Below are 10397 nucleotides of genomic sequence, written 5' to 3'. Positions count from 1 at the left end.
GTTATACAATAAACCTCACACTTCCACAAAGCTCTGCTCATTTTACCTTTACATAGAAAATAACATTTCCATCATTATGTCTATGTTATATTTTCATGTCTGAGGTAAAATAGGACATAATATTGTGTGATAGGAGCTGTTTAGAGGTGTAAAAGCTAAAAAATAGACTCTCTCTGCTCTCTGATACATGAATCAAGGTTTGTCAGATCGACTATTGATGCTTTCTAAACACATCTGTGCTTCAACATTTGGTTTAGACACTTTTTATGAAGGGAAAAAAACTGAGAGGGTAGAATATGTACAGTATGTAAAGGGTTAAACTGCATCCCACTGGTTGTCGAAATTACTGTAGATTACATTTAATTGGCTTGTTACACACACATATCCTTTTTTTGTGTGAATAACCTGCTGATGAGTTCCTCGATTTAATGGATTAATCGTTAAAGATCTAAAAAATGTTAGAAAATAGTGAAAAATAGGGTCGGGGTTATCATAATTCAAAGGTCATGTCTTCATTTTTTGTATTTTTATCCTATATAACAAAGCAAAGCAGCAACTTCTAACATTTAAGCAGCTAAAACTATCAAACATTTGGCTTTTGTTTGCTTGAAAAGTGACTGAAAAGATTAATCGATGATCAAAACAGCAGCTTATTAATTTTCTTCTGATCGACTTTTTGATCAATCATCTAATTAAAAACTGTGTTCTTGAGCTTTAACACTTGTATTTGAGTTTTAAGATAACTCCTCCCAGCTATAAAACAGTATAAACTAGATGATCAGTCTTCCTCGTACCTTCCCGCAGGCTCGACAGTGATGCCTCCTCTTGGTAAACGTGAACCTCTGGTAGCAGTTCATACAGTTCGGAGCTTCCGAGTCGGGGACCCAAGCTGGCTGCCTGCACCCCGGCTCCTCCGCCCCCCCTCCCTCCCTCTTCCAGTTCACCGCCCTGGCTCCGTCCGTGGGCGACTCCCCGGGGTACGGCGGGGGCTCGGACAGCTCGTCGTAGCCCACGCTGTACTCCTGATGCTCCTGAGCTCCGTACGTCGGGCTCACGCCGGAACGCTCTTCTACCGGACCGGAGCTCGTCGGAGAAATGTCTTCATCCTCCGCCGTGCTCGGCCCGGCCCGCTCCTCCTCCTCCTCTTCCTCCTCCTCCTCTTCCTCCCCTGCTGGCGGAGATCTTGCAGTTTGGCAGTGTAGCTGTTTAGGTCTCGCTCCTCCGCTGTACTGGGGCTGGAAAGTGTTGCTGGTTGTAGAGTTGTTGGAGACTTCCGGTTCTTCCTGACAAGAGTCCTGCGATAATGACGGAGCGTCGGGGTTCAAACGCCCCTCCGCTGAAACACACATTGTTCTGTCGCTTTCTGGAGAGGCCAGACTGCAAATCCTCATCTGCTCGTCCTCCAGACCCCCGTTGGATCGCGAGCAGGAGATCCCTCGGCCTTGCTCCGCCTCCGTGTGTGCCTGCAGGAAGGCGTCCAGCTCCTCGTCCGTGACCAGCAGCTCCGCCTGGTCGCTCTCCGGCAGGTACTCGAAGCCAAACTCGGGAGGGTCGACCGGGCTCGGCTCGGAGCGGTCGGACGAGGAGGGGAGGTCGGCGGAGGGGAGGAGAGGGACAGCGACGACGGCGGCGGGTTCGGGAGGGAGATGCTGCCCCTCTGGTGACAGACGGCCTCCTGCGAGAACCGATTCGGCCGCTTCATCTAAACCGGTCCTCGCCTCCCTGGCTTCCAGCGCCGCCAGGGAGTCTGCCTCCGCCTCTTCCGACTGCTCTGCCGCGTCCCCCGACTCATCTTCTGCGTTTGGACTCACCAGAGCTCCACACATGGACACGGCGATGGGAAGGCACGACAGCCCCACCGGTTCTCGCTCCGAGGCCACTGCGTTCACCGACTCCCCCTCACATTCATCTACGGTCACTTCTGACTCATCCTCTTTAGTCTCTGAGCTTGTTGCAGCTTCTGTGCAAACGTCAGCTTCTTCTTCTTCTTCTTCTCCTCTTCCTTCTTCTTCTTCTTCTTCTTCTTCTCTGCAGAGCTCAGAGGAAGCTTCCACTGCTTGGTTTATGCGAGCCACCTCCTCACAACAATCCCTCTCCTGTGCGTCAGCCGGCTCAGTGTTGTGTAGCGACGGTGACTCATCTGTTGTGGACTCGCAGCCCGTCTCCACGGCAGCGGGGAGAATAACGTCCAGCAGGCAGAGCGAGGACGAGTATCCGCCGACCCCTGCGCACGGTTGCTCCTCTTTGCCGTCTCTGCAGCTGCCGTTGTTGCTGTTTTGGCCGAGCCCACCTCTCTCCTCTCCACGTGCCGTCGCTACTGGACTGCTGAAGTCGACGAGCAGCTCCTCCTTTTCCTCCTCCACCTCCTCCTCTTGCTGCTCCTGCTCCTCCATCTGCTTCTCCGCCGCGTCCAGCTCGCCGAAAGCATCGTGGCTGTTTGCTCGGACCAAGATGGCCGAGCTGGTGTCATTCACCAGGTCGCACACCGGCTTCAGAGCCCGATCGGGGCAGGGGGGCGCCGAGCTTTTGGTGGCCCGGCGATCGACAGAGGAGAGGAGGTCGACTCCGGTGAGCGGCTGAGCTTTGAGGTCTCTGTCATTGTCGGAGCCGCCGCCACCGCCGCGGTTGTGAGCGGCCGAGCCGTCGACGCAGCCGGTGGCAGAACCATAATGGAGAGAGTTCAGGTCGGGGAGGTTCGGAGGGACGGTCGACCCCTCGGAGGGTAAACACTGAGGGCCGAGAGAGGAGAAGGGGTACGACGACGGCTTCAGGAACACCGATTTGCATTCATGCTCCTCTGTAATAAAAAAGATCAGATCAAATTAAAAACATCATCATCATCAACAACACACACAGATAGATAGATAGTAGGGCTGGGCAATTAATCGAAAAATAATGGAAACTCTAATCGACTTAATCTTGCTCATGTCAATTAATGGTGGTGTTCACTGTTGCCATGACAACAAAGGTTGCATATCTTTAAGGAATTTGAAATCTTGTCTCCAGTGATCATTTTAACCAAAACCATGATCTTTAACCACAGCATCACACCTTAACCCTCCTGTTGTCCTCCAGTTAAGGGAGGAAGGGAGGAAGGGAGGGAGGAGGGAAGGGAGGGAGGGAAGGGAGGGAGGGAGGGAAGGGAGGGAAGGGAGGGAGGGAGGAAGGGAGGAAGGAAGGGAGGATGGAAAGGAAGAAGGAAGGAAGGAAGGAGGGAGGGAATGAAGGGAGGAAAGGAAAGAAGGTAGGGGGAGGAAAGAAAGAGAGAAGGAGGGAGGAAGGAAGGAAGGAAGGCAGGAAGGAAGGAAGAAGGAAGGGAGGAAAGAAGGAAGGGAGGAAGGTAGGGGGGAAGAAGGAGAGGAGACAGAAAAGAAGAAGGAAGGAAGGAAGGAAAGAAGGCAGAAAGGAAAAAAGGAAGGGAGGAAGGTAGGGGGAGGAAAGAAAGAGAGAAGGAGGGAGGGAGGAAGGGAGGAAAGGAAAGAAGGAAGGGAGGAAGGAGGGAGGGAGAAAGGAAAGGAGGAAGGAAGGAAGGAAGGTCAGAGGAAAGGAGGAAGGGAGGAAGGTAGGGGGAGGAAGGAAGAAAGAAAGAAAGAACGAAAGAAAGAACGAAAGAAAGGAAGGAAGGAAGGAAGGAAGGAAGGAAGGAAGGAAGGAAGGAAGGAAGGAAGGAAGGAAGGAAGGAAGGAACAGACGGGGGTCAATTTGACCCGGTAGAACGACATGAAAGTTAAAACATTATTTTCCCTCCCTAAAGATCCTCATGTGTGAGGGCAGCAGTGGAAAATACTAAACTAAAGAAACTGTTAATCAAGGGTGGAGATAATCATTCATTAATCGTAATCGAGATTAAAAGTTCAATTAATCGATTTTTGTCATAATCGCCCAGCTCAGATAGACAGAGAGATAGATAGATAGATAGATAGATAGAGAGATAGGTAGAGAGATAGATAGATAAGTACACATATTGCACATTCCCACATTCGCTATCATATATCAGACATTACTGTGAGTGTGTTTTTGTCTCACCGGTATTCAGCTCAAAGTCATCGAGCAGCTTGTCCAGATCACATACTGCTGCCTTGAAGAAGCTGTCCATAACTGGGCTAAAAACAAAACCCCCTCCTCCAAGTTCCTAGAAATAAAAAAAAACAAAGAGAAAAAAAAGACTTGTTGTAATTCTTGTTGAAAAGAACAGTTTTAATCTCAACACAGAAAGAAAAGGGAGGGGGGGGGGGGGGGGGGGGGGGAACAACATCCTTAAGGGTGAAGAATGTAGGTCAGCTCTGTAAACATTAACCTAGTTACACATTCTGGTTTATTCTTCCTTCAGGCTGCAAAAAAACTTCCTCACATAAAGGAAACATTATGAAAGAGAAAAGGTGACAGCATGTATTCAACCTGTAGCTACTAAAGCATAGTGCTGGGTGGTTTACGGGTTCAGGGCTGTCAGCGTTAACGTGTTAATCGCGATTAGATTAATGCAATCCATAACGTGTTAATTTTTAAAAAATCTCATTTTAATGTTGCAAGCCTTTTTGTCCCTTCTACTCCCCCGTAGACGGCTCCTCTAGCTGTAGCGCTATGCTTTGAAGTGGCCTCCTGCAGTAAACCTACCGCGCTGATGGAAAGTAAGAGAGCTACTGGACTTTTGAACGGCTTGTTTAACTTTAAAACACTTCCAGACGCTTCAGTTGACAAGTCAAAAGTAAAATGCAACCTGTGTCAAACGGAGTTTAACTACCACCGGAGTACGTGGAGTTTGAGTTAGCACCTCCACGCTAAACACCCAGTACAGCACTAATGTGAATGAGATTTCCTTCATTTCCATCCTGCCTTCCTTCTTTCCTCCGTTCGTCCTTCTTTCCTTCCCTCCCTCCCTTCTATCCTCTCTCCCTCCTCCCTTTCTTCCTTCTGTCTGTCCTTCATCCCTCCCTCCTTCTCTCCTTCCTTCCATCCTTCCTCATTTCCTTCCTCATTTCCTCCCTCCTTTCCTTCCAGCTCTGATATTACTAATATTCACGCATGAAAAAAAAACAAAAAAAGTCATATACCATGAAACCGCTTTTATTTTGAAAATTACCGTGAAATACATTTTTGCTCATACCGCCCAGCACTACTAAAGCAGGACAGAAGGCTTCATGCTGACATCATCACACTTCCTAATCTGATAACTAGCAGGTAAACAACCACACCTCACATCTGCTGAGATAATAACTGAGATTGGAAATGACACAGAGGAGTTTTATAGGAGTTACTTTAAGCTGGTAATTCAGTTTAAACGTCGAGGTCTTCATCATATGTGGAAATGATTTGAAGGCTTGGTTGTTTACAGTCAGTGCTTCTGTGAATAGTTTTTATTTCTATTTAGTTAATTTAAGTTTAGTTTTAGCTGGTTTAGTAAGTAATTAAGTAGTTTAAGTTTTAATTTGGAGGGAATTTACTAGTTTTAGTTTAGTTTTAGTCTTTATTTTTTCAGGTTTTAAGAGGAAAGCCTTAATTTGTAGAAGCTAAAAAAAAAAGGATTAAAGAATGCATGACAACAAATATAGTTTATTTATTTAAAAAAGTTATATTATTTTATCTATCTTTAACTATTAATGAATATAGTTACATACACCTACTAAATATACATTTTAACCTGATGCTGCTTTTAAAAGACACAATTTAAGACATATTGAGACTTTTTTAGATTTTGAATATTTAAAAAAAAAAAATACATTTCAGACATTTTAAGACAATTTTAGACTTTGCAATCTAAATTTAAGACATTTTAAGACTATTTAAGGATCCATGTGAACCCTGTAGGACTCTCCATGAAGCACTGTATGTCAGATAAGAGCCTACAATAGTCTACATCAAATCTTTGGATGTGTAGATCTATAATATTTCCACTCCCACAAAGTTAAACTTCAATTATTCAATCACTAATAAAGTTAATAATCTCCAGTCCAAATCATACTTGATACTGATCACCACACGTTAAGACTCGCTGAAAGGGGAAAAACCAAACAGCTCTTCCTGGGAACCCTCGTCTTTCTCACTTCTTCTTTCCAGAAAAAGTAAAGAGCCTGACACACATTTAAATAAAAACCTCTATGAATCCAGTGATTGGCATATTTTTAAAAAACAACAAATACTAAACTGACACAAAGCTTATTTTTAAATCATAACACTGTGAATTAAAAATAGGTAAATCTCTGAGAAAGCATGGTTGGAAATAACTCCAACATCAAATACCGCCTTAAAAGAAATCAGCTGTTTGATGAGAGGAGATTAAATGACAAGCAGCTTCCTTTAAATATCTTAAAATCCATAATTTATAGTTTATATATAACCAAAAATAGATCATTTAGGAGTTAAATGTTAAATTAAATTAACCCTCCTGTTGTCCTCGAGTCAAGGAAGGAAGGAAAGGGGGAAGAAGGAAGGAAGGGAGGGAAGGAAGGAAGGAAGGAAGGGAGGAAGGAACAAGCGAAGGAGGGAGGGAGGGAGAAAGGAGAGGAGGGAGGGAGGAAGGAAGGAAAGAAGGAAGGGAGGAAGGTAGGGGGAGGAAAGAAAGAGGGAAGGAAGGAAGGAAGGAAGGAAGGAAGGAAAGAAAGAAGAAAGGAAGGAAGGAAGGAGGGAGGGAGTAAAGAGGGAAGGAAGGGAGGAAGGTACGGGGGAGGAAAGAAAGAGGGAAGGAGGGAGGAAGGAAGGAAGGAAGGAAAGAAGGGAGGAAGAAAGGAGAGGATGAAGGAAGGAAGGAAGGAAGGAAAGAAGGAAGGGAGGAAGGAAAGAAGGAAGGGAGGAAGGGAGGAAGGAAGGAGGGAGGGAGGTAGGGAGAAAGGAGAGGACGAAGGGAGGAAGAAAGGGAGGAAGGACGTAGTAAAGAAAGAAGGGTGGAAGGAAGGAAGGGAGGGAGGGAATGAAGGAAGGAAGGAGTAAAGAGGGAGGGAAGGAAGGAACGGAGGAAGGAAGGAAGGAAGGGAGGAAAGAAGGAACAGTCAAAACAGACGGGGTCAATTTGACCCGGGAGGACGACAGGAAGCTTAAAAGAAAGGCTCCTGCTTTTCGGAATCAGATCTAAAAAACGGCATAAATCAGATTATACTGACTTTTTTTACAGACTAACAAACTAATAACCTCTTCAAGCATTATTACGGTTATAAAAACAAAAAGACTCACAACATTTATCCTGTGTTTATCTACGAGTTAAATTTATCCAACAGTATTTATTCTCTATCTCCTCCGTTAGTAGACGTGTATGTGCTGGTTAGTCACACAGCAGCTGGTTAACATGTGAGCCAAACATAGACAGGAATGAGGAAGTCACGCTTTACTACATCCATGTCTTACGGTTAATCAGAATTTCCCACTCCACAGTAACCAGTTGTCATGTTGGTCTATTTATCCATGAGTAATGAGTCATTATATACCCTTTAAATGATTCTTATATTGTCTATTGTGTCTGAAAAGTTACTAAAGCTGTCAAATAATAAGAATTACCTCTGAAATGTAGTGAACAGGAAGTATAAAGTAGAAGAAAATGTAAAAATAATCAAGTACCTCATCATTTTCCATAGTAACCAGTTGTCAATTATTAATTTTAGACCCTTTAAAAGCTTGTTATATTATCTATTCTATCTAAAAAGTAACTAAAGCTGTCAAATAATAAGAATTACCTCTGAAATGTAGAGGAGAGGAAGTATAAAGTATAGAAGAAAATGTAAAAATACTCATTTTAGACAGTAACCAGTCATCAGTCTAGTTATTTACTATGAGAAATGATTAATTATAGACCTTTTTTAAGTCTAAAAAGTAACTAAAGCTGTCAAATAATAAGAATAACCTCTGAAATGTAGAGGAGTGGAAGTATAAAGTAGAAGAAAATGTAAAAATACTCCAGTACCTCATCATTTTCCATAGTAACCAGTTGTCAATTAGTAATTATAGACCCTTTAAAAGCTTGTTATATTACCTATTATATCTAAAAAGTAACTAAAGCTGTCAAATAATAAATATTACCTCTGAAATGTAGAAGAGTGGAAGTATAAAGTAGAAGAAAATGTAAAAATACTCATTTTCCACAGTGATTAGCTGTCAGTCTATTAATCTGAGCATTAGTAATGAGTAATTTTAGACCCTTTAAAAGCTTGTTATATTATCTATTGTGTCTAAAAAGTAACTAAAGCTGTCAAATAATAATAATAACCTCTGAAATGTGGAAGAGTGGAAGTATAAAGTAGAAGAAAATGTAAAAATACTCAAGTAGCTCATCATTTTCCACAGTAACCAGTCATCAGTCTCGTTACTTACTATGAGTAATGAGTAATTATAGACCCTTTAAAAGCTTGTTATATTATCTATTATATCTAAAAAGTAACTAAAGCTGTCAAATATTAACAAATTACCTCTGAAATGTGGAGGAGTGAAAGTATAAAGTAGTAAAATACCTTAAAAATCATGCTAAAATAGACGATTTGGAGTACATGTACTTCCCACTAATCATTTTATAGATCTCCTCTACAAACATCACACTTGTCATGTCTCTATAAAACCTTAATTTACATTATTATGTCTATAAAAAGCGAGATTTAGTTTAATTTGCAGCGTTTTAACCCACTGACGTTAGCAGGTAACCTTAGCAACGCTGCTCATTTTCACCATAACAACAAACATTTGACTCTTTAAGTTAGAAACTAACTAACTATAACCTCCTTTTAAACACACACACAGAGAGCCAACCTGTAGTTTTATGTTTTCTGGCAGCAGGTGTAGAGATTAAAGTTAACATTAGCCTGTTAGTGGAGTTATTATGGGATGTTAGCAGGCTAAAGTAGAGAGAGAGGCTAGCTAACCTGGTTTATTCTCCCGACGCCTTCCTCATCGGTAAAGCTTCATCTTCCTCATCGGTATGGCGGTTTCATCCTGTGGTACGAGCCGGTAAAGTTGTTGTTGAAAGGAAGGAGCTGTTGTCGGTGTTGTTGGGAGGCTGGATGAGTGTTTTTTCCTTTAGTGAAGATGTGTAAATGCTCCACTCAAAGCGGCCATCTTGAACAGACTGTCGGGAGGTCACAGGATCCGCTCAGTGCTGGAAGACAGCCCACTGTTCACTGTTCACTATATACTCATTATATATAATATATATAATATACTTTATATAATATACTGTATACTAACAGCCCACTGCTCACTAATACACTACACATTATAATATACTATATATAATATACTTTATATAATATACTGTATACTAACAGCCCACTGTTCACTAATACACTATATACACATTATAATATACTATATATATACTTTATATAATATACTGTATACTAACAGCCCACTGTTCACTAACACTATATACTCACTATAATATACTATATATAATATACTTTATATAATATACTATATACTAACAGCCCACTGTTCACTAATACACTATATACACATTATAATATACTATATATAATATACTTTATATAATATACTATATACTAACAGCCCACTGTTCACTAATACACTATATACACATTATATATAATATACTATATATAATATACTGTATACTAACATACTGTATACTAACAGTCCACTGTTCACTGTTCACTAACACTATAATATACTTTATATAATATACTTTATACTAACACACTGTATACTAACAGCCCACTGTTCACTAATACACTATATACTCACTATACATAATATATATAATATACTTTATATAATATACTGTATACTAACAGCCCACTGTTCACTAATACACTATATACACATTATAACATACTATATATAATATACTATATATAATATACTTTATATAATACACTGTATACTAACAGCCCACTGTTCACTAATACACTATATACACATTATAACATACTATATATAATATACTTTATATAATATACTGTATACTAACAGCCCACTGTTCACTGTTAACACTATATACTATATATAATATACTTTATATAATATACTGTATACTAACACTATATACTCATTATAATATACTATATATAATATACTTTATATAATACACTGTATACTAACAGCCCACTGTTCACTGTTCACTAATACACTATATACACATTATATATAATATACTATATATAATACACTGTTCACTAATACACTATATACTCACTATATACTAACATACTATATATAATATACTATACTAACAGCCCACTGTTCACTAATACACTATATACACATTATAATATACTATATATAATATACTTTATATAATATACTATATACTAACAGCCCACTGTTCACTGTTCACTAACACTATATATAATATACTATATTTAATATACTGTATACTAACATACTGTATACTAACATACTATATATAACACACTGTTCTCTAACACTATATACACATTTTATACTAACACACTGTATACTAACAG

General features: G+C 40.8%; 1 protein-coding gene across 1 annotated transcript in view; it reads right to left on the bottom strand.

The window, feature by feature from the left end:
• The window catches only part of zfyve16 (zinc finger, FYVE domain containing 16), an 18817-nt gene extending 9794 nt beyond the window's left edge, over window positions 1–9023 (bottom strand). The window contains exons 1-5 of the mRNA XM_053339537.1: window positions 8838–9023; window positions 4027–4132; window positions 2049–2797; window positions 795–1967; window positions 406–419 (exon numbers count right to left, since the gene is read on the bottom strand). Coding sequence (XP_053195512.1) covers window positions 406–419; window positions 795–1967; window positions 2049–2797; window positions 4027–4096 — 2006 coding nt within the window. The 5' untranslated portion in view covers window positions 4097–4132; window positions 8838–9023. The remainder of the gene's footprint in view (window positions 1–405; window positions 420–794; window positions 1968–2048; window positions 2798–4026; window positions 4133–8837) is intronic.
• Between the last annotated feature and the right edge of the window lie 1374 nt (window positions 9024–10397).

This window comes from Scomber japonicus, chromosome 19, assembly GCF_027409825.1.
Source record: "Scomber japonicus isolate fScoJap1 chromosome 19, fScoJap1.pri, whole genome shotgun sequence".
Lineage (NCBI taxonomy): Eukaryota > Metazoa > Chordata > Actinopteri > Scombriformes > Scombridae > Scomber > Scomber japonicus.
The sequence above is the reverse complement of the archived record's forward strand: the minus strand, read 5'-3'. Positions and strand labels throughout refer to the sequence as shown.